The sequence below is a fragment of the Heloderma suspectum genome, chromosome 5 (genome assembly GCF_057233095.1).
Source record: "Heloderma suspectum isolate Gila_16-S chromosome 5, 16-S_ref, whole genome shotgun sequence".
Taxonomy (NCBI): domain Eukaryota; kingdom Metazoa; phylum Chordata; class Lepidosauria; order Squamata; family Helodermatidae; genus Heloderma; species Heloderma suspectum.
The window spans coordinates 140,603,681-140,628,752 of record NC_139462.1 but is presented as its reverse complement, the minus strand read 5'-3'; the positions used below and the strand labels follow the sequence as shown (position 1 = coordinate 140,628,752).

The following is a 25,072-nucleotide window of genomic DNA, read 5'->3' as shown; positions in this document are numbered from 1 at the left end:
CCTTTTCAAACATTATTCTGATTTTGACTGCTGGTCTTGTATATGTTTGGTGTAATTCATGAATATGAAGTGGGGAACAGAAGGCTTTAATGAGTCTGTAACAAGTGTAAACACAAAGAGCAGAACAGCGATTCACTTTAGGGCTCACTCCTAATTGGCTTCTCTGTCAACCTTTTCCAGGGTTTTCCAAAGAAGAGTTGAATAACCTTCAGAACATTAGGGGGAGACCACACATAAACCAAACACAGCTCTCTCCTGTCCAGCTCTACTTGACAGATTTGGACCAGTTTTCATATCACTGGGCTGTGACAGAGGTAATGCCATTTGTACGTAGAAAGCAATGTAGTGTTTTCAGACTCACTGTTGGTGGGAGTAAACTTCCTGTGTTATCCCCTTGCTAAGCTGCTTGTGGGAGCGGTAGGATGCCAATATCAGCAGCAGTTGATTCATCACTTATTTAAGGGTAGTCTCACTAAAGCTTAAGAACAGTTCTGTGGTGACAGCCATTGACAGTACTGGAAAGGTAATTGCTTTTGCTTCTTCCTGCAAGGTCTGTTGGCCTTAACAATGAATTGAATGGCTTGCTGGCCACAGTTTCGGTACTTTGCCTAGGAACTTGGCAACAGATGGTACATTCACTCAGTGTGTCTATACTACTTTTAGTTCTGGATCTGAGACTGCAAATGGGCCTGGTTTTGAATTTGCACAACGATCATCCAGCTGGTGGTTTTCTGATCAGAAACTAGTAGAGAGGGAATTCACCTTGTCTGACTAATCCCTTTCAGAAGATGAGGAATTGTGAGATTCCAATAAGGAAATGATGACAAACTCCCAGAAGAACTCTCCCCGATGGCTTTCCCCCTTCAAACGTGTTGACCACTTTTCCTAACTGCCTTATCAACTGAGCAGGGTTTATCGTGAAGTTCTCTTCTCAGTGTCAGGAAGGCAGTCAGTCTCTCATTACCTGCTATGTGAGGGATTCCCCCCCCCATTTTTGCTGCTCTATAGGAACTCTAGTTTGATTCTTGGAAATGCCACCTTCTGCTTTAACTGCTTTAACTTGTTCTTGTTTGGTCTCCTTGTACAATCCTATCCATATTTACTCAGAAGTAAGCCCTATTGAATTCCGTGGGATGTACGCTCACTTAAGTGTGTATAGGATTGTAGCCTGAGAAATGATTCATAATTTAGGTGTTCTAGTTGAAGGTGAAGTTTTCTGAAAAGTAGTTGGAAATTCTTCTCCAGGAAGGGTTGTCCTGTCTTGTTCCTGCCTTCTGAGTTTATCCTTTCCTGACTGCCTTACAATCAGGAGAAGAGAACTTGAACACACACACCCTTCCCACCCCTACCAAAGTGTTTGAAGCTTCGGGCACAGCTGGATTGTGCTTGGATGTGGCTTTGTGGCAAGAAGAGTGGTATTGGATTTAGAACTGGAAATAGGCCTAGTCTTGGACTTGTATTACCATCATTCTGTCTTCCAGCCGCGTAGGGAGTGTTACTTTTGCCTCACCAGGTGTGGAGCTTGTCCATTCCAGGAGCGAAGTGAACAATTTTCCCTTTTGTCTTTTTCCCTTCTAAAGGATGCAACTAGAATAGGGATACATATAGTTTTCAAATAGAGCAAGGTGTTAATCACAGCTGTCTATCCAAGTGTTTGAGTGTTTGCTTCCTAGAAAGCACAAGCCCTTGTAAGCCATGCACTTTGAAAATCTGGCCTGCAGGCTGCTTCTGGAAATGGGGCTAAACTAAATGGCTTGGGTTTGGTTCCAGTAATTCTAGGCATTGTTAGGACTGTTCATATCAGACAGTGCCAACTAATTGTAGGAAGATTGTGTGGTGCCTTCAGGCTGAGTCCCTATGACACAGTGGTGGAAGAAGGGTTCAGTATGTTCTTTCAGAATAAAAATAACAATGCTTTCAGGTGGTAGTGCAGGTAATGCAGCTTGTGTTCTCAAGCAAGCAAGCCAAATCCCCTGGAGCACTTCAGTTTCTCAGTGTATTCTCTTGTCAGATACAGAGCCTCTTCTGACATAAATTGGTTTGACAGGACAATATTACCAGTGGTTTGAGTTGTTGAAAGGTGCTTCTGCAGGAGAGCGGTGGCTTGGCTAAGCACATCAGATTCAGAAGGGAAGATACGCCTGATTCAATGACTGAAAGCCCCTGAAAAGCAAAGTTAACATGGAAGAGCAAGATTTGAAAAGGGAGACATGAAAGCCACCTACAAGACCATACATATTACTTGAAATATAATCGTACGTTGGGGTGGAACTATTTGAATTAGTAGACTAAGATAATGGATTTTATAATTATGGCCTTTTTCATTGTGTTTTAATTGGAGATGTTCCAGAATGGCCAGGCATTCTGTTTATAAACTGAGTGGTTTGGGATTATTCAGGAGAGAGCTGTCTGGAGTGGTGAATCTCTGTTTGGATGAATTTCTTTTTGGTCTGAGGGCTCTATGGTCTGTTTTAAGTTTGCGTAGTGAGTCACACCAAAAAATACTTATGTACACGCCTTGGTAATGTATCATCTCCCAAGTGGCAGAAGCCATTTTTAGTCAGCTGTCAGATCCACTCTGGCAACAGAACCAACAGGGGAGCTCAGTTAGTGTATCAACTCCCCCCCAAAACAAATAAAAATTCAGGGGTGTGTGATTTGAAACATGGAAAAGGCAATTGAAAGTTGTTGTTGTTCAGTCGTTAAGTCGTGTCCGACTCTTTGTGACCCCATGGACCATAGCACGCCAGGCCTTCCTGTCCTCTGCTCTCTCCTGGAGTGTGCTCAAGTCCATATTCATTGCATCGGTGATGCTATCTAGCCATCTCATCCTCTGCCGTCCCCTTCTCCTTTTGCCTTCAATCTTTCCCAGCATCAGGGTCTTTTCCAGGGAGTTTTCTCTTCGCATTAGGTGGCCAAAATATTGGAGCTTCAGCTTCAGTATCTGTCCTTCCAATGAGCAGTCAGGGTTGATTTCCTTTAGGATGGACTGATTTGACCTCCTTGCAGTCCAGGGCACTCGTAAGAGCCTTCTCCAGCACCACAGTTCGAAGGCATCAATTCTTCCGCGCTCAGCCTTCCTTATAGTCCAGCTCTCACAGCCATACATCGCTACTGGGGAAACCATTGCTTTGATTATACGAACCGTTGTCGGCACGGTGATGTCTCTGCTTCTTACTGTGCTGTCTAGATTTGCCATAGCTTTCCTCCCAAGGAGCAAGCGTCTTTTAATTTCATGGCTACAGTCACCGTCTGCAGTGATCTTGGAGCCCAAGAAAATAAAATCTGTCACTGCTTCCATTTCTTCCCATCCTATATGCCAGGAAGTGATGGGGCCAGATGCCACGATCTTAGTTTTTTTAATGTTGCGTTTCAAACCAGCTTTTGCTCTCTCCACTTACACCCTCAACAAGTGGCTCTTTAGATCCTCTTCGCTTTCTGCCATTAGGGTGGTATCGTCTGCGTATCGGAGGTTGTTGATAATTCTCCCGGCAATCTTAATTCCGACCTGTGATTCATCCAACCCAGTGTTTCTCATGATGTACTCTGCATATAAATTAAATAAGCAGGGCGACAATATACAGCCTTGTCGTACTCCTTTCCCAATTTTGAACCACTCGGTTGTTCCATGTCCGGTTCTTACTGTTGCTTCTTGAACCTTGTACAGGTTTCTCAGGAGACAGGTAAGGTGGTCTGGTACTCCCATCTCTTTCAGAATTTGCCAGAGTTTGTTGTGATCCACACAATCAAAGGCTTTAGCGTAGTCAATGAAGCAGAAATAGACGTTTTTCTGGAATTCTCTTGCTTTCTCCATGATCCAGCAAATGTTGGCGATTTGATGTCTAGTTCCTCTGCCTCTTCGAAATCCAGCTTGTACTTCTGGTAGTTCTCGGTTCACATGCTGCTGAAGCCTAGCTTGTAGGATTTTGAGCATCACCTTGCTGGCATGTGAAATGAGCGCAATTGTGCAGTAGTTTGAACATTCTTTGGCGTTGCCCTTCTTTGGAATTGGAATGTAAACTGACCTTCTCTAGTCTTGTGGCCACTGTTGAGTGTTCCAAATGTGTTGGCATATTGAATGCAGCACTTTAACAGCATCATCTTTTAGGATTGTAAATAGCTCAGCTGGAATACTGTCATCTCCGCTAGCTTTGTTGTTAGTAATACTTCCTAAGGCCCACTTGACTTCATTCTTGAGGATGTCCGGCTCAAGTTCTGTGAGCGCACTATCATGGCTATCAGGGACATTCAGATCTTTCCTGTATAGCTCTTCTGTGTATTCTTTCCACCTCTTCTTAATCTCATCTGCTTCTGTTAGGTCCCTGCCTTCTTTGTCCTCTATCATGCCCGTCTTTGCACAAAACGTTCCCTTGAGATCTCCGATGTTCTTGAAAAGGTCTTTAGTCTTTCCCATTCTGTTGTTTTCCTCGATTTCTTTGCATTGTTCATTCAAGAAGGCCTTCTTGTCTCTCCTTGCTATTCTCTGGAACTCTGCATTCAGTTGGGTATATCTTCCCTATTCTCCCTTTCTTTTCGCTTCCCCTCTTTCCTCAGCTACTTGTAAAGCCTCCATCAGACAGCCACTTTGCTTTCTTGCATTTCTTTTTCTTTGGGATGGATTCAGTTGCTGCCTCCTGAACAATGTTACGGACCTCCTTCCATAGTTCCTCAGGCACTCTGTCTATCAGGTCTTATCCCTTAAATCTATTCGTCACCTCCACTGTATATTCAAAAGGGATATGATTTAGGTCATACCTGAATGGTTTAGTGGTTTTCCCGACGTTCTTCAATTTCAGCCGAAATTTTGCAAGAAGCAGCTCATGATCTGAGCCACAGTCAGCTCCAGGTCTTGTTTTGACTGACTGTATAGAGCTTCTCCATCTTTGGCTGCAAAGGACATAATCAGTCTAATTTCGATATTGACCATCTGGTGATGTCTATGTGTAGAGTCGTCTCTTGTGCTGTTGGAAAAGAGTGTTTGCTATGAACAGTGTGTTCTCTTGGCAAAACTCTATTAGCCTTTGTCCTGCTTCATTTTGTACACCAAGGCCATGCTTGCCTGTTATCCCGGTGACTTCTTGACTTCCTACTTTAGCATTCCAATCCCCTATGATGAAGAGGACATCTTTTTTTGGTGTTAGTTCTAGAAGGTGTTGTAGGTCTTCATAGAACCGATCAACCTCAGCTTCTTCGGCCTCAGTGGTTGGGGCATAGACTTGAATTACTGTGATGTTGAATGGTTTGCCTTGGATTCTTACTGAGATCATTCTATCATTTTTGAGATTGTACCCCAGTACTGCTTTTCCCACCCTTTTGTTGACTATGAGTGCTACTCCATTTCTTCTAAGGGATTCTTGCCCACAGTAGTAGATATAATGGTCACCTGAATTAAATTTGCCTATGCTTGTCCATTTTAGTTCGCTGATTCCCAAGATGTTGATGTTCAATCTTGCCATTTCATGTTTGACCACCTCCAGCTTACTTTGATTCATTGATCTTACATTCCAGGTTCCTAAACAATATTGTTCTTTACAGCATCGGGCTTTCTTTTCACCACCAGACACATCCACAGCTGAGTGTCCTTTCGGGTTTGGCCCAGCCGCTTCACTCTTTCTGGCGCTACTTGGAAATTCCCTCTGCTCTTCCCCAGTAGTATATTGGACACCTTCCGACCTGAGGGGCTCATCTTCCGGTGTCATCTCTTTTAGCCTTGTGATAACGTTCCATGGGGTTTTCTTGGCAAGAATACAGGAGTGGGTTGCCATTTCCTTCTCCAGTGGACCACATTTTGCCAGAACTCTCCGCCATGACCTGTCTGTCTTGGGTGGCCCTGCACGGCATAGCTTATGGCTTCACTGAGTTACGCAGGCCCCTTCGCCACAACAAGGCAGTGATCAATGAAGGGGTAATTGAAAGTTAGAAGTGGACTAAATTTTATATCTTATTAGGTGGTCTCAGGAAAAAGGAACATAACTTCAAACTTCTGTGGGAGAGGAATTTGGGGGTCACCGTTTCAGAGGGGAAGTGGTTAGTATTTCACAAATTTTAATATGCAATTTTCTCATTTATTGGTTCTTTTCAATGTAATTGAATTTGCTATAACAAATCTTAAAGACATTGATTATAAATTTGTTACTGGCAGCTAAAATGGTATGGCGTAGAAATTGGAAGAAAGCTCATCCACCTCTACAGTGCATGAATGGTTGATTAAATGCTTAGAAATAGCAGAAATGGATAAGTTATCTGAAAGTATACATGGAAGAATGGGAAATCAACAGTTAATTTGTCCTGTGGACAGTTGGAATGATTTTATTATTTATTGGACCAATAATTGACAACGTAATAGATCAAGATAAAAATCTTTTTGTTGTAAAACTATTTTGTTTCCTTTCTTTTATATAATAATTTGTATAATCTTGTCATGTTAAAAGCATTATTAAAATAAACTTTAATTTTTTTCTATAAAAAGAGAGAGAAAGAAAGTCAGAAGTGGTGGGCCTGCCCTTTTGGGAGAAAGCTTCATGCTGCTAATTTGACTTACTCTGGCTGTGTTCGGACGTTACGATAACCCATAGTGGCTTAATAAGCTTCTCACAGTAGCTTATTTTTTAAATAGTCACGATGCCCGACCACATGACCAGGCTGATAAGCGACGGCGAGTAGCTTAGTATGCTACTGTGTGTACCCTGTCCTGCTGCAGTCCTCACCAAGCAGCGAAATTCCCAAGTGCAGCAGAAAGGGGGTGATGGTTATAAACCCGTGGGGGTTTGCAGGATTGGGACCAAACTGTACACACAGCCTCTCCTAGTTGGGAGGCACCCGATCCACCATTAAAACCCCACGCAATTGCCTCCGAGGAGCAAAAATCCCAAGTGCAGCCAAAAGGGGGTGGCTATAAATCCTTGGGGGTTTGCAGGATCCGGACCAAACCTGACACAGCCTCTCATAGTCAGGAGGCATCTGATCCACCATCAAAACTCTACGCCATTACTCAGAAAGGAGCGAAAATCCAGCACAACAAAAAGGGGTTGCACAAATAAACCCTTGCCCATTCCTCTCCCACCCCATAGCCATTGCTGAAATGCAGAGTCCTCTGAGGTCTATAGATCACTAAAGCAATCAAGTGAAACGCCCGCCCCCCCCCATCCCACCATGCCTGGAATACACATTCCTCTGAGGTCTATAGATGGCTAAAGTGATCAAGCGAAAAGGTGCATTTTTGCCTCAGAGTCATACTGGAATACAGGCTGGCCTAAGGACTATAGATCCTTAACAAAAATGCTCCCTTCCCCCATGGCTGGAATACAGGCTTGACATAATGACAAGCCTGTATTCCAGTCGGGGGTGGGTGGGTACATTTTCTCTTGATCACTAGAGTGCTCTAGTGATCTAGAGCCCTCAGCCCAGCCTGTATTGCAGCAATGAGCAGAGTGGCAGCGGTTTTGACCACTCTTCCCGTGCAGCTCTGTTACTACCTAAAATAACCTGCGGTGACTGCCGAACAACACGATAGCCCACGGTGGGTTAAATAAACCTTACTGCAGACTGTGGATTATCCACATGGATTATTTGGGACAAATAAGCCACTGTGAGTTGAAAAATTCCTGACAGATGACACGATAATCCGCGATGGGTAAAATAAGCCATCATGGGTTAATTAACGCATTGTGGGTTATCATGTCATCCGAACCCAGTCTCTGTGTCATAGTAGATGTTGGTTTCTGACTTCGTATTATGAACGCACTTGACCCAAAAGCTTTCCTTCATTCCCTTGGCTACAGAAGAGACAAAAGTATCTTATCTCTGCTTGTGCTTCTTATTGAGGCGTCTACCTCTATTAAATGCTCGGTGAACTGAGTTGAGGAGAATTAGCAGTAGAATTTACATCCACACTAATTCCCTTGGTAAATACTTCTGTGTGTGAGTACATGGAACAGATTTGCTTGCTAACACACACAAGCATTTATTTTTTTTAAGAACCACTAGATTATCAATACGACTTGTTTAAGCACATACCTGCATTGTATTATTTTGGGATTTTCAAAATCCTATGAAAACGCAGTAAGAAGAGTTAATGTCTTAATATAAATTATATTTGATTGCGTGGGAGGCAGGTGGAAAAGAGAAGAGATTGTTAGCTGTGTTCTCAGTTTCAGGCAGGCATTCTTCATTAGTATTGGCTCTTTAGTCTAAATATTGACTGTAGCCTGGGAGCAATTTGATCTTTCTGTAGTCAGCTGTTTATCTCTTGAGGGCTCATGTCTATAGGTTTGTTGCCTTTCCAGATTACGAGATAAAGCTTCTAAGCAACTGGCCATTTGTATTGCATGATTTTCATATTTCTGTAGCACTGTTCAGTGTACAAAATACTGAGAATTTTTATTTGCTTCATTTAAAAAGGGTTTTATTTTTTAGCATTGTTCTATGAAAAATCCACAGTAAGTGATATTTGAACTATGTGTGTGATGGCAATTGGGTTGCAAGAGCTTGTTAAAGTTGTTAAAATTAACGTGTGTGTATGTGTGTGTACACACACACACACACACACACACACACACATTTTTGGCTGACTTTGCTAGCCAAGCCAAAAATTGTGGTCAGTATGTTCATTGCTTCTGCCAGCCAGATGGAGGCATGTGCCTCTGCCCAAGAGCAAAGGAATCCCTCATAACCTTTTCTTTTGGAAACAGAAGACGTGAGCGTTCCAAGCAGTACTGCAGGCTCCGCCCCACTTCTCTTTCCTGCAGATGGGGAGTTGCAGGCTTCAGCCAATACTCAGCTGTGGGCTCAGATGATTGGGGGATCCTCCAGAGCAGACTTTGGGTGGGGGTGCAGGGGGGAGGAGGGGAAAGTCCTGTTGTGCAAGCAGAAGTCTGCTCGCACAACATTGGATTTTGCTCTTTTTATGGAAGTGACTGAACAGATGGAAGTGCTATTACACTGCTGAAAGCCTGTGGTCTGCTCAGTAGAACAATGGTAGGAAGAGTGGCTTGGCTTGAAAAGTTGACATGGAATCTGCCTAAGCCCAAAAATTTTTATACTACATGGCAGCTGTTCATTTCTCATATTAATAAGGGTCCTGTTGTTCCTAGGCTATCATACTTTCAGTTACAGTTTTGGAATGACACTGTACTAAAATGTATTGTCTGATTTCCACTTGAGGATTAGCTTGATTGACTTTGCTTAGATTAACTGTAGATGTCTCTCTCTGCTTAATCTTGGTTTTGTTATGCTATTATTGTTGTATTTTTGTTGACTATTTTACTTTTCTCTTTCATTGAGAAAATGTCCTCTAAAACTCTTAAGAAAAACATTTTTTTTAAAAAATGAAACATACATAGGGCTGGACAGAAGAAGGGATAAAGCTGTGCAGAGAGATGCTTGTGGAAATGCCCTTCCCATTTTCCCCTTCCTCAGCCAGTCTCTATCTCTTTAAAGATGTCAGTACTCATGCCTCTGACTTTATGGTAGGTAGGTATGCACATACCTATTACCTTCTTTGTAAAATTTTATTACTGGATAGAGAGAAGGCAGACGTGCATAGCAAATATCTTCAGTGTTCCGCAGTGGTGTGTTAACATATGGAATGATCGAATGTAGCTTTGAAAATTCTTGAATACATCAGTTCTGTGCAGGTATTCACTATCTCTACATAGAAAATATAAATGCAAATAGATGTACAATACATACTGGGATTCTTAATATTTTGTTGTTGTAACAGGTGGTGAGCCAGTGCCTGTCCACTGTACCTTCACGAAGCCAGTGCATAGATATTGTACAAAGTGGCATTTGTAAATACCTGGTAGGTGGTAATTTTGAATAAAGTTCATGTTCATTCTATTACATTTTATTATCATTTTTATCCAGTTGTTCACAGTGGTGGTCCAATTGTAGCCAGTCAAAAGTATCAGTATGTGTAGATATGCTTGCGATAGTAAGGTTCATATCGCAGACCTTGGAATGAATCAGTTTTCATGCCTGTTTGTGAAACAGACTAATTCATAAGGAGTTACATAAATGTTTCATTTGTCAGGAAAGTCTTAATACTATTTTTAAAATTTTATGTCCTGCCTTCCTTTATGAGAAAATTTAAGGTGGCTAATAGCAGAGAGTTTTAAAATTACATAAAAATGAAATTAATTCAGACACCAACTCCCCTTGCCTCGCACACACCCTGCCACTACCAGTCAGCAGCAGCAAAGATTTTTACACAGCAGTCAGCTATCATCAAAAGGCTTCCAGAAAGCTGCACCTTCACCAGCTGGTAAAAAAATGTTAGCAGCTATGGAGCCAGATGGGCTTTTTTTGGGAGAGAGCATCCCACAACAATAGTGCCATGACAAAAAAGCGCCCCTGTATTGCATACCCACTCACCAAATAGCTGGTGGGAGACATTGGAGCAGGACCTCTGATGGGAGTGTACAGCAGGGAATATATGGCAAGAGGCTGCCTCTAAGATAAACCAAGTCATTTAGTACTTTAAAGGTAAATCAGTACTTTGAATTGGGCCCAGGAAACAATATTGAACATTGAACAGTACCAAAGTTGTATGCTTGTAAAGCTAGCCCCATAGAATATTATGAGCACATTTTGGATCAACTGCAGTTTCTGGACAATTTTCCAAAAACAGCCCTGCATAGATTGCATTACATCCAAGCCTAGCTCAGAGTTTACTAAGGTATGAATTATCATGGTCAGGTCCATCTTCTCTAGGAACAGGCACAACTGGCCCTCACTGAAGCAGGTTAAAAAAAAGTACTCCTAGGATTAAACTGCACATGACACTAGAAGTGTTGTTTGAGTCCCATGACTGGGATTCTCCTTTCCTGAAAATAAAACAAAATCAGCAACTGGAGGGGGGCCAGAATATGTCAGGGCTACCCCCCACACGCATACCATTTGCCTGTTGAGAATTGCTCCTTGCACTAGCTGCTGTTTGCTGACATCTGGTGGGACGTGTTTTTCTCTGGGGAAACTGGCACCAGGGAATTATGTTCAAACTTTTGGGATTGAAAATAATTATGCCACCCTTGACCAATATTGTGATTGACCTAATTGTGGCCAAGAATCCATAGGAAAGGGGTGGGAGTTAAGCTTGAAATCAGGATGATTGAAATCAGGATGATTATTTTTTTTAAAAAAGCATAATTAACTCCTCTACTTCCATCTTCCCTGGTCCTGATCTGGATCAGCCTGCCTCCCACAGCTACTGTAGTTTAAAAAGGGCAAATCCCAATCACAGGATTCAACAGTGTATTAATGCTGTGGCTAATCTGATCCTCCATTTCTGCTGGTGCCTGAGCATGGAGTGCAGTACTGGGTTACAGAAGCATCCCCAGACTGTGGACCTGTGTGTTACAAGCCCATCCAAAGCAGGCTCTTCCAGTCAACATTCCCATCTTATCTGAATTGTTTATTCATCCACATCCAGTCCCTCACTGTACCCAAACACTGATTCACTCTCAGTTCTGATGGAAAAGAGAGACAGCTGCCATCGGCATACTGACGACACTTCCCAAATCTCTGGATAACCGCACCCAGCAGTTTCATACAGTTGTGGCATGGGAGACAAAATGGATTTCATAAGCCATAGGCCACGCAGCATAGCTACAGTTTCCCAGCACTCCTTTCTGGTATCTGTATTCTAGAAATGTCAGAGGCCACCTAGGTACCCCACCCCCATTCTAGCCTAGTAACCCAGAAGGATACCATGGTTGGTGGCTTTAGATGCCTTTGAGACATCCAATAGGATCAACAGGTTCAATATAGGTCATTTACGAGGTCAGCCAAGGCAGCATCTATCCCACATCTGTGACACATCTGTGACTAATGAAAAAATGTGCCAATGAATTCATGGGAAAGGGAGGTTAAACTTGAAATCAGGATTGTTGATGATTTTTTAAAAAACATAACGAACTCTTCTAGGCAGCTGGCCAGTTTCTTCATATTTCTTCATATTATAATGAACCTGGCTCCCAAGCCATAGGGCACTGCAGTTCACCCTACTCCTATAACAATATTCTTCTGCCGTATTTTAAACCTGTGACTTCTGCTTGAGAATGGTAGACTAGGTAATGTTGAAAAGTGCTATTTCACTATTGCTGGATAAGGAGTTGTCCATTAATGTGATGAATTCCAAAGGAAAGGTAGAACATATTGTAACGGCTTGAAGGACAACTGAAGTTATTACTGGAATTGTTCTCTTAAACATACAGACGCAAACATAGAGCTATGGCAGAAATAAGAGGCCATGTGAAAGGTAATGAATTTGTTTTGTTTCCTAGGTGGGATTGACTGTAATACCTGACAGCACTGCTGGATCTGTTTTGTGTGCCATTAGTAAGCTCTTGGATCAAACGTGCCTCCTTAATGAAAATTTCTCCAAGTTCCTAGCTTCTTTGTGTTACAGTCTCCTTTACCTCCTCTTAACAATTGAGAGAGAAGATACAGAACACTTACAGAAGAGGTAAGCTAGTTAATTTTAGTACTTAACTCATAAAATCCGTACATGAGAATAGGTCTATCCAGTCAGCTGTCACCTTAATCTTTCAATTTTGACTATGGCATCATTAATTTTCCTGGTTCCTAAACTTCAGATATTGGATTTTTGAACATTACTATTCTAAGACACTCATGTTTTTAATTAGTCTATTCTCCTCACTAGAATGTTTTTAAAAACAACAATGTGTTTTTACAAGAATGTTTACGTCTGTAGCTGGAGTACCTTCTAATGTCTCTCCCTTCCCTAGTAGTAGAAAGCTGGGAGTTTGAACATAGTCAAAGATTTTTTGTGTGTTTTTTCATCAGGCAGTTTTAATTTGGTAATCAGTTAATGCATAATGTGTTTATGATTGCCTGCACAACAGAATTCCCACCTTGCCCATTTTTAAGCATAGTTAAATATCAAAAGTGGGCTGCGGTGGCTTAGTGGTTAAGACACTGAACTGCAGGCTGGAAGGTCGGCAGGACAGCAGTTCGAGACCCGAGTGCCGCGTGACGGAGTGAGCTCCCGTCTTCAGTCCCAGCTTCTGCCAACCTAGCAGTTCGAAAGCAAGAAATTGCAAGTAGATAAATAGGTACCGCCTCGGCGGGAAAGGTAACAGCGTTCTGTGTACCTTGGTGTTCAGTCATGCCAGCCACATGACCATGGAAGCGTCTTCGGACAGCGCTGGCTCTTCGGCTTAGAAACAGGGATGAGCACCGCACCCTAGAGTCGGACACGACTGGCTGGGGACACCTTTACCTTTTAAATATCAAAAAGTATTTGGGTTTTTATAAACCATAAGTGGTTTATAAAAGTGCCAGCCCCTTGGAGAGAATGTGCAGGTAACTTTTTTGTGTACCTGTTTTGTCATTTGTCTTGTGTACGTCTACTGTTTTCCTAATAGAAATCTTTGTCTACGTTGTTCATCCTTACAGAGAAATGGGTTCAGAAAGTAGAATTTAATTCAGCTTAACTCACACACACTTGAATTTCCCTATTCCTACCCTCTGTGCTTTCTTCCACTGCAGGGATGTACTGTGGGGTTCCTGTATTTCATTGCTAACCACTCTGCCTCGCATATTGAGGCTGATGTTGCAGAGTCTTCAAGTGAGCAGAGTCTGTCAGGAAGAATTGCCTGTCCTTGCACAGCTTCTTCGTTTGTTAATGCAACATGGACAGCTGCGAAGTCATATGGTGACCAATGAGCTCCTAGTGAAACAGATTGTCAAAGATATTATGGTAGGAGGCAATTCTTAATTACTGGTTGCTTGAGGTAGACTGTAGTCTTATTGAAATGTGATGCACATGCACTCTCTGAGGGACAAGACTAATTTTCCTTTCCTCCCCGGTGTTCCTTTTTAAACTATAAAGAGGCAGCTCTCCTCTCAGGAATGAGCTTGGAAAGTGTGCATCTGAGAAGATGCATTCGCTAAGCACAATTTGCATCCTAATTCCAGCTCCAGCAGGTGAGGGTTCATGCTGTTCTGTGTTGCCAACGTTTGCTAGTAGCATAAAGGCGTGCATGTCCAGCCCTTGATCACTCTAGGCTTGGACTGGAGATGAGGGAAGAGTTAGAGCTTAAAAAAAACCAACATGATTTTTTTTTGCATATCTCAAGAGTCCCATTTATAGGGGGACCTCATCCAGACCGATGCCTTCCCCTGTTCTGGTGTGCAGCATGTCCACATGCAGGATATACAGGGAATGATAGAGTGGGATGAAGAGACACTAGAATGCCTATGCTAATGTCATGTGAAGATCTGTGTCTATTAAATGGTTATTGTGAGAAGCAGCAGTGAAAAAATGGTGGAATGTTATTTCTCCTATAATAGGCACATCGGCATAATGTTCAAAAGAATAGTTTTGTGAGCACTGCACTTTCTAGAGATAAAAAGAGAGCAAAATTTATGTAGACTCTGATAAGTTTCCATTTCTTTGTTTTAAGGTATACGTTTTTCTTGTGCTCAGATATGGCCCCTCTCTTGCAAGAATTAGGGAGTTTCAGGGGGGTCTCAGAACTTTTCAGGTTTTATTATTACAAAAGCTAGTCAGTCCATGGAACATTTTGTTTTTGTAAGGCATCAATAATTCAATTATTTCACCCATAATTAAAATCAGACTAACCATTCTGAGAATTTGAACTTTAATAACCATAGTGTTGACCGGACCAACAGCAGTTGTTTGTATTTGCTACAAAGTGCGGATTCTGATCTCTGATTAGGATGTCAAGATCCTGAATTAGAGCTGGAATCAATATTCTAAAACAAATCTCATTTATGATCACCTGTTTGGCAAGATTTGATGTCACTGTACATGGTAGCCTAACATACAAGGAAATCTGAGTCCCATTGCGCCTTTCCCCGTATAGATGCTTTCACTGATTCCCCTGCCAGGAACAGGTACAATTCTGAAGCATCTAGTTGCTGCTAATATACACTTGCTCTGTGAATGCATTTCCTTTGTTCGCTATGATCCAGAAAAACAATATTGCTGTGTTAGTTTACTAAATGTGGTTGCTACTATCTATTCTAAATAAATTAGCCTATTCCTTGGCATGCTATGAAGAATTAATGTAATTTATTGTAAAACTGAAATTCTAACCATACACATTTTAGGTGCTTCATTAAAAATCGTGACAGAACCACAATTAAGGGAGCAATCCTATGACTGCTAGTCAGCGGCTAGATGGCCATAGGATATGTGGTTTTCCGGGAACTGACCTTCCCCCCCTTCTGTGCTGCCTCACAGGCAGCGTGGAACGGCCCCGTGCTCTGCGTTCGGAAGAGGAGCACAGAGCAGCCAAAATAGGGCGTTCCGGGGCGGGGAAGGCAGAAATGCTGGTACGACACATCCTATGTGTTGTCCGGCAGCCTCCTCCCCTGCTCTGCCTTCCCGCAGCTGGACAGCTGAAACTGGCTGTCTAGCTGCAAATGCAGGGCAGGAGAAGCACTGAGGGCATGATCCCCTCCGTGCTTCTCCTGCCCTGCATTGGATAGGCGGTCGCCTCCGAGTATGGGGGTGGCCGCCTATCCCCATAGCATTGTGCCCTAAACATACCACCCCTCAGGCTGCTTCAGTTATACCCACCGGCTTGTCCTTAGGTAATTGTACCCAATCTTTATATTTAAAGAGAAGAGAGCAATATGTTTTACAAGAGTCAAGTTGTGACTGAGAGAATAAATATGCTAAACATTTCCTTTCTCAATACTAGTCTGACTAAATGAGTCTTTGGTTGAAAATTCCAAGCAATAACACTGTTTTATGATTCTTAGGCGTTGAAGAGCGGTGAAGCTCAAGAGCAGTGGTTGACAGACCTCCATTACTATTTCAACGTATACCTAGCCACACATCCCCCAGGATCAGGGGCAGCTAACACAGTATATTAAAGAGAACAGTTGCAATTAGTTGAAATATTTTGTTTCCATTTGGGTGTGAATGCAAAATGTCAAATTTTCTGTGGGAATTAAAGTACATTTCATAAAAGCTGTGTGTGTTTTATGTAAAAAAGCTTCTCTTGCACTGGTACAGAAATTTAAAACAGCTGGTCCTGAGGATTAAATAGATTGTGGTGGGAAGACAATCAGGAAAAATACTGGTTTCTCTGCAGCTATAGAATTTATTTAGAGAGATAGTTACTGCCTTATAAATACACAGGGATAAAGTGGGCCAAACAAAATTGCAGAACAGTAAAGTTTCCTGAGTCTGTTGTTAATGTAGTGGTCAGAAGAGAACTGAGGAGGAAGATGCTGCACCCCTTGAGGCATGCTCAGTAGGGCAAAAAAAAACCAAAACACCTCTGTGGGGAAGAGGGAATGCTGGCTAGCACTTTAGAATGTTCCAGAAGGTGGCTCTGCACAGGCAAAGAACCTGTATACCTGAATACAGAGATGATGAAGCAGCAATACCAATGTGTGAGGGTGGAAAAAAACCCCTCAGGTTTTATAACTCCCATTATCCTTGATGTCTGTTGTTTAAAAATAGATATCATCATAGGCTTCTTGTATATTTTTCCTGTAAATAGGAGGATGTTAACAATTGTTTCTTATCATTAAGCAGAAATTTCACCATCCTTGGCTCATGACACTTGTGCAACACTTGTGCAACAGTGAGGCACTTACATATGAGACAGCACTTGAGTTGGGGAGTTGTCTGTAGTTTCTGTGCTCAGCTTCTGGTACAATGTACTGAAGCATACAAGGGAAGCCTCCACAAAGTTCTAGAATAGCAAGGCTGGGAAACCTGGCTGATATATTGGAGAATTGCTGCCAGTCAAAGTAGTTCGTGCTGGATTAGAAAAATAAATGGTTTGACAGAATAGGGCAACTTAATACAGAGCTGCTAGCATATAAGTGCCTTTGGGCTCTGTGCCTCAAGTGCTATTTCAGATTTGCTCATCTTGGAAGTGGCAAATAACTAAAGTACAGTAAGAATTTCTTCAGCCAGCCCAGTGTGAACAATGACATCGTATATTACTGAGTCTTTAAAGAACAAATTAATCGTATTCAAACTCTGAGAAGCTTGGTTGTATGGCTTTTCACTTATACAGAGAAAAGAGCATTCTAGTTGTTGCCAGTAAACTCTGTCTCCCAATATTGTAGAGTTTAATGGACTTCCATTACTGTTTTAGGTGGATATGAAAGTTTTAGTACCTTGGAACTGTTTAAGAGCACATAAATGAATGAACTGATGAAAATATTATTAAAGAGCACTTTAATATGTCCATATATAATTGATAGGTTCTAGTGCTATAGCTCAGTCTTGTTTTCATGCCTTGACTTTGTGTGCTTTGTTTTGACAGTTGTAGGTTTCATATTGTAGGAAAACTGTTTAAATTTCCTTGTGTTCTCCAGCAGGCAAAGGTACTGTAATCCACTTGCTGCAAAACAAAAACAAAGTTGTTAGTATGTTTGGCCATAGGAGTCAAAATATTTTCTTTCTCGCCTTATAAACCCTTACTGGGCATCAAAGCCACTTAACGCTTTGCTTCACCAACAGAATAGTACATCACAGTTGAGACAACTCATCTGTAAAATGTATTTAAAATATTTCTATCTGTCCTTCAATAAACAATAATTCCAGGGTGGGATGTATCATTCTACCTAAAGATTTATTCATATTTTGCCTTGTGTTGCAAAAAGGCAGGGCAGGAATCTATTCATGAGTGAGTAAATCACAGAGCAGCAGTTGTAGCCTGAGCTATTGAAAGAATGGTTACACTAACCTTCCCCAACCTGGTGCCCCCTGGATGTTTTGGACTACAATTCCTAGCATTCTTGACAACTGTCAGTGTAGAATGTTTAATCAATGAATACCATTGAAACAAAGATGTTTTATTTGGGAATAAATTAATCCACCATCTCTGAAGATTATAATTTACACTGTAGTTACTTTCTCCATGGCTGGAAGAGCAACAACAACATGCGCAACTTAAAATGACTTTGGTGCTGCGTAAGGAATGTATACAGCAATCCATTCTAATCCGGACAAATGAATTTTGTGTTTCACCTGGTGCTTTGGCACAAGTATTTCTTCTTTCTTTCACTGAGTACTCATGTGCTGGTATATATAAAGCCAGCTGTGACCAGGTAAGAGAAAGCAGCTGTACAAAGGGAGTTCAGCTGTGCCAGATGACATCACAAGCTTCATAAGCACAAAACAGAAGTCCATTGTGTTTTACTGTACAGCATCGATCAGTCAAATACATGTGGGTTCCCAACTACACCTGACTGCCTGTGCCAACATCCCAAAACTGTTATCTCCCTGCTTTTCTAACCTCTCCTCCTTTGCCTTTTTGGTGGAGCTATGTGTTCAGGAGAATGCTCCCTTGCTGTAACATGTCATACTACAAAATGCGTGGTGCGGCATGATATCGTTGCGCATCACATTTCCCTGCCCCCGTGCCACCTGAAGCACTGTGGCACAGGGGAGAGCCTGCTGGGCAGGAGCTCAAGATGCCACCGCTTTCTCTCGGCAGTGGGGCAGCTAGGGTTGGGCCTTGCAGCCAAAGTCCAGGGTCCCCCAGCCCCGGCCCCACCCCTGCCCCAGCACAATCATGCAGCAGCAGGTGATGTGGGCAGCAGCTGCAAACTCCATTTTATTCCTGCAGTCATGATGGTGCTATGATTTAAGTGAGTTTAAAATGCAAAACTGCACATGCTCAGAGTAGCTTTTATCAGGGCTGGCAAACAGTTGTGTTCTTGCAATATATCAGGAATGTAGAAGCAGCTGTAAAGCATGCAATGGTGGCTGTAGGGTGGGGGCAGGGGCAAAAACTTACTCGTGTGCTTCACAACTGAAGTAAATTACATGGCTGTCTAAAGGGGGGCCCCATAAGATCCTTATGTCCAGGGTCTAAAATTGCCTAGCTGCTCCACGGGAGAGAGCCTTGTGTTTTGCAGAATTACATGTTGGGGAGAAGAAGGAGATGTGGGGCTGCTTAGTGCCAGGTACTAGGACAAAGGGAAGAGATGTTGCCTTCAGGTCCTGCTTGTGTCTAGTTGCTTGTTTTGAACGGTGGCCAGTAGATACTGTTCTTTCAGCCACACATCCTGTAACACGTAGTTCTGGCTGTTGCCTTTCATTGACAGCAGGGAAAACGCCTACATAACTTGCAGTTCTGTCTACAGCATTAACTTATTGCTTGCAGCCACAATACTCTTATATCAATAACTATCTGATCAATAAATCTGTTTTGTACTATTCATGTTGTTTGCCATACCTTCTAATAATACCCTCATGAGTCAATACATAACATTGTCAGATTATCCATCACAATTTCACAAACAACCCAAATGTGTATCCTGTCACACACAAACCAAAAAGCAAACAGTACAATCTTACATAAGTCTACTCAGATGTAAGCATCATTGCATTCAATGGGGCTTACTGCTAGGTAAGTGTATAGGATTGCTGTCTTAAGAAACACATCTTTGGTTGAATCCAGATTTATCCAATAATTTTGAGTAGGCCCTTTGAAATCAATGGCCTTTAAGTTAGGTCTAAATTAAATCCCATTTATTTCAATGAGTCTACTCTATGTATGACTAATCTGGATCCAGCCCTCTGGAATTCATTCTCATATTTATGTATGCATATGCATTTCTTGGTAGCTTTGCAATAAAATGTGTACAATATGAAATAAGGGACAGTATCCAATACTGCTGCTGTGCTGCCACTCATTCTGCTGCGCAAGCAGGGCTCACCGCTTGTGCAACAGAAAGCTAGCTGTTCAAAAAGCAACCCTGTAAACAATCAGAAGTGCTCATTTCTGGATTGGGACAGATCAACGGAGCTGCTTTCTGCAAGCTCTGCTGACCTGCCCCATTCTGGAAACTAATGTTTGCTCTAGTTTCTGGCTGTTTTTTCAGTTGCTAACTCCCTGTTGTGCTACTGGTGGGTACTGCTTGCATGTGGGAAGACCTGGATAATGCCCAAAGGGGACATGCTAAATTTAAGCACTTTTAAATCCCATTTCTTTTCCATGGGAGAATTCAGAACATGCTTAAATCTCTCCCGTTGAAATCAGCTGGGTTTTAAAGTACTGAACTTTTAGCTGGATCAAACCCAAATGCCTTGAGCAAACCTGGGCTTCATATTTCTGCTGCAGAAGAAAACATCTGAGGTATACGAGTCTGCAAGATGTACTGTGGTTTGAAACTAATTTCCCCTTCCATTTTCTCCCAAGAAACAAGAGTTGCACTCCCTCTAAAGCAGCCTTTCCTAATGTGGTGGCCTCCAGGTGCTTTGGACTTCGACTTCCATCAGTCCTAGCCAGCATGATCATTAGTCAGGAATGCGGGGGGGGGGGGTTATCCCAAATATCTGGAGGGCACCAGGTTGGGGGAGGCTGCCCTTAAAGATTGAGGTTGTAGTTTGAGGGCAATGTAGAACCTGCCCTTACTCTGGATGCTCAAGTGGCATTTGTGGCGTGAAGTACCTTCCAACAGGTGAGGCTAGTGCACCAGCTGCAGCGCCTCCTGGACAGAGATAGCCTGGCCATTCTTATCCATGCCCTGGTAAGATCCAAGTTAGACTGTTGCAAAGCATTATACGAAGAGATGCCTCTGTAGAATTCTCAGAGCCAACAATTGGATCCAAATATAGCACATAGATTACTGACTAGGGCCAGTTAGAACAAATCACCCATTCTGAAAGAGCTTCACAAACTTCCTGTCTGTTTCCGGGCACAATTCAGAGGACTAGTTTTAATCTTTAAAGCCATGTAAGAGTTTGCAACCACGGTATCAAAAAGACTGCCTGCTTCCAAATGAATCCGCTCAGTCTTTAACATCATCTGAGGTCCTTCTCTGGATGTCTTCACCATCAGAGGTTAAGTAGGTGGGTAAGGGGTAAGGCAGTGCATTCTCTGGTGGTGCACTGTCTTTGGCATGTTTTTAAGTTTAATATTCTTTTTCTTTTTGCAGTTTGATGTTTTTGTATTGTTCAGGATCATTTTTAAATGTTACTTATTTTATTGTCATTTTAATTAACTTTGTGTAAGCCCCCTTTATTTTTTTAATTATAAAGTAGGATATACTTTTAAAAGTATTTTAAAAGTATAAGGGGGCTGATTGTCAATCCAGTACTAAAAGGATTAAATAGTATTATTGATTTGCACCTGAAGAGGCTGCAAACTGCCAACCTGGTCTTCAAATGATCAAAGCGCCCAATAACGAGTCTTGAGGAGATCTTTATGAATACCAGGAAGAAGACCCCAGACGTATTCCAGCTCCATGCAGAAGACGACCCTGCATTTGTGACCATGTAACACTTGATGTTACAACATCTTTAAGCTACAGGCTCTGAGCATTTTACTGAAGGAGAGCACTATAGTTGTGTGCTTTCATCTTGCTTTCTGCAAGGTCACATGAAAAGAACAATAGGTTTCGGTCAGGTTCTCAAAGCTGTCAGTTGGGAGAACAAAGAATAGCAGAACTCAGATACTAAAGACCTTGATGAGTAGCTTGTGGTCAACTCCTGCAATAATAAGGAGACTGAGAATGTCTTTAGTTGATGCCTCTTGGTTTGGGGGAAGTCATAACAATGGTATGAACAATGGTCTAGATGACCAAGAGATTACCTAAGGGCTTAAAGGAGATGTACCAGAGGGAACGGTGTCAACAAGGGAAGACAGTGCGAGGAAACTTTTAAGAAATTATGCAAAAACATACCAGACACGTTCCTGAAACAAAACATGGGGGTAACACGGAAGGGTACTTGGGTCAGGTGGTCACCCCACCTGTGATAGGTGGATGGGTGGCCCTGGTACCATTGTAGACTCCACCATTGACCAGAACAAGGGTCATAAATGCACATGCATCAAGAGATCTTCCTCTCACGCTTGTTTTTGCCATGGCTTCACCTTCACCTCTGATCTTTGCCAAACCATCAGACCCAGGGATCTGGGTAACTGTAGCTCTCTTTGACACGTAGACTTAGGGTGCAATCCTAACTAGATAGGTGGCCACCTCCGAACTCAGAGACAACCACCTATCCAAAGCAAGGCAGGAGAGACACCGGGGGGGGGGGATTTCCTCCATGCCTCTCCTGCCTTGCTGTTTTTCGCTAGCAGTGTGTGTGGGGGGTGACTGGGAGAGGAAGCTGCTGTACGACACACTGGATGTGTCATACGTGCAGCTCTGCTCTCCCTGCCCCGGAACGCCTCCCAGCCCTGCACCTTTTCAGTCGTTCCACACTCCTCTTGCGAATGTAGAGGATGGGGCTTCTCTGCACTGCCTCCAAGGCAGCGTAAACGAGAGGCAGTCAGTTTTCCAGGAACTGACCTCGGAGCATGGGCTCCAAGGTCGATTCCCAGAAAAAAGCATATCCTATGGCCCGCTAGACAGTGTCTAGCAGCCACAAGATTGCTCTCTCCGTTAACTTTTCTTGTACTTTGAATCTACGAGGCAGCACGGAACGGCCCTGCACTCTGTCCTCAGAAGAGGAGTGTGAAGCGGCAAAAACAGGGCATTCCTGGGGGCGTGCCAGGGCAGGGAAGTTGGAAATGCCATTATGATACATCCTATGTGTCGTCCAGCTGCCACTTCTCATGCTCCAAGGTCCCACGGCTAGACAACCAAAATCAGCTGTCTAGCCGTGAAAGCCGGTCAGTGGGAACGAGGAGGAGATCCGCTCCTCACCACGCTCCGCTCTGCACTGGATAGGTGGTTGCCCCTGGGCTCAGAGGTGACCATCGACCCAGATAGGTTTGCTCCCTAAATCTTTCTTTGCATACTCTTCTTTCTGGGCAAGAACAAGCAAGCATCTCTACCACCGATTGTGCTTTTGGTTTTTACCGTTATGGAATCCCCCTTAACTTGATTCAGGTAACTACCTATATCTTTAGGGATGGCGTCAGGAAGGCTAAAGCTGAGAATGAGCTGAGGTTAGCAAGGGATATTAAAAACAACAAAAAGGCTTTCTTCAGCTACGTGCATAGTAAAAGGCAGAGGAAAGAAATGGTGGTTCAGCTATTAAATAAGGATGGCAAAACGATAACAGATGACAAAGAAAAGGCAGAGGTGCTCAATTCCTACTTTGGCTCAGGCTTCTCCCAAAAGAGGGTCTATGACCCCTCTGGCAAAGGCAAAGTACAGGCTGAAGGGGCAGGATTGCAGCTTGAGATCGACAGGCATATGGTCAAGGAACACCTAATTACTTTGAATGAGTTCAAATCTCCAGGGCCAGATGAACTGCATCCTAGAGTCATAAAGGAACTGGCAGAAGAACTCTCAGAACCGCTGTCTATTCTCTTTGAGAAATCATGGAGGACAGGGGAAGTGCCAGATGACTGGAGGAGGGCTAACGTTGTCCCTATCTTCAAAAAGGGTAAAAAGGAGGAACCTGGGAACTACAGACCAGTCAGTCTGACATCAATCCCTGGGAAAATTCTGGAGCAGATCATAAAGCAATCCATCTGGAAGCACCTTGACAACAATGCCGTGATTACTCGAAGCCAACATGGATTTGTCAAAAACAAGTCCTGCCAGACAAATCTGATCTCATTTTTTGATCAAGTAACCTCCCTTGTAGACCGTGGGAATGCTGTAGACATCATATACCTCGACTTCAGCAAAGCTTTCGACAAAGTGCCCCATGATATCCTGATGAGCAAACTAGCTCAAAGTGGGCTAGATGAAACAACGATCCGGTGGATCCACAGTTGGCTACAGAATCGGACTCAAAGAGTGCTTATCAATGGGACCTTCTCAAACTGGGGAGAGGTAACGAGTGGGGTACCGCAGGGCTCAGTCCTGTGCCCAGTGCTCTTCAACATTTTTATTAATGACTTGGAGGAGGAGGTGCAGGGAATGCTGATCAAATTTGCAGATGACACAAAATTGGGAGGGATAGCTAATACTTTGGAAGACAGAAACAAAATTCAAAGTGACCTGGATAGACTGGAGCGCTGGGAAGAAAACAACAGAATGACATTTAATAGGGACAAATGCCAAGTTCTGCACCTAGGAAAAAGAAACCAAATGCACAGTTACAAGATGGGGGATACATGGCTCAACCACACTACAAGCGAGAAGGATCTTGGAATTGTTGTCGATCACAAGCTGAATATGAGCCAACAATGTGATGTGGCTGCAAAAAAGGCAAATGTTATTTTGGGCTGCATTCATAGAAGCATCGCTTCCAAATCCTGGGAAGTACTAGTTCCCCTCTACTCAGCACTGGTTAGGCCTCATCTGGAGTACTGTGTCCAGTTCTGGGCACCACACTTTAAGAAGGATGCAGACAAACTGGAGAGGGTTCAGAGGAGGGCAACAAAGATGATCAGGGGACTGGAAACAAAGTCCTATGAAGACAGACTCAAAGAACTGGGCATGTTTAGCCTTGAGAAGAGAAGACTGAGGGGAGATATGATAGCACTCTTTGTATTTGAAAGGCTGTCACAGAGAAGAAGGCCAGGATCTCTTCTTGATCATCCCAGAGTGCAGGACACGGAATAATGGGCTCAAGTTACAGGAAGCCAGATTCCGGCTGAACATCAAGAAAAACTTCCTGACTGTAAGAGCAATACGACAATGGAACCGATTACCTGGGGAGGTGGTGGGCTCTCCCACACTGGAGGCCTTCAAGACGAGGCTGGACAGCCATTTGTCAGGGATGCTCTGACTTGGATTCCTGCACTGAGCAGGGGGTTGGACTCGATGGCCTTGTAGGCCCCTTCCAACCCTACTATTCTATGATTCTATGATTCCATGTCTTGTGGGGGAAGGTGCAGGCAAAAATAATATATTTAGGATGACTGAGTACACCAGTACTTTATGGGATCTATAGAATTACTGCTAATGCATATCCTATGAATTTGTGTGGACCTTTAATTAATGGCATGAGTTCAGTGGCCAAAAAACTCCAGCTATTACCTGAGTGACCCACCTGTGCTCCTTACCTGATCCCTCCATGTAGCCAACTATTTGCAGAATGGCATCTGGTGACACCATGACATCAGTTATGCCATGGTACATGGTGATGTCATAATGGCAGAAATATCATGTGGAGGTAATGCTGAAGGGCTTCATCATCTCTTTCTGACATGCTTATGACCTGCTAGCATTGAGCTTTGGCTCAACCCTCAAC

At 43.0% G+C, this 25,072-nt stretch overlaps 2 protein-coding genes across 3 annotated transcripts in view; one reads left to right on the top strand and one right to left on the bottom strand.

Annotated features, from left to right (window-relative positions):
• Positions 1-16,094, top strand: part of TEX10 (testis expressed 10) — a 50,452-nt gene extending 34,358 nt beyond the window's left edge. For both annotated transcript variants that reach the window (XM_084857634.1, XM_084857633.1), the window contains exons 11-15: positions 181-314; positions 9,722-9,802; positions 12,285-12,466; positions 13,513-13,723; positions 15,757-16,094. In XM_084857634.1, coding sequence (XP_084713760.1) covers positions 181-314; positions 9,722-9,802; positions 12,285-12,466; positions 13,513-13,723; positions 15,757-15,870 — 722 coding nt within the window. In that variant the 3' untranslated portion in view covers positions 15,871-16,094. The remainder of the gene's footprint in view (positions 1-180; positions 315-9,721; positions 9,803-12,284; positions 12,467-13,512; positions 13,724-15,756) is intronic.
• A 1,083-nt stretch (positions 16,095-17,177) lies between these two features.
• Positions 17,178-25,072, bottom strand: part of INVS (inversin) — a 140,408-nt gene continuing 132,513 nt past the window's right edge. Inside the window, exon 17 of the mRNA XM_084857631.1 lies at positions 17,178-17,360. Within this exon, the coding sequence (XP_084713757.1) occupies positions 17,230-17,360 (131 nt within the window). The 3' untranslated portion in view covers positions 17,178-17,229. The remainder of the gene's footprint in view (positions 17,361-25,072) is intronic.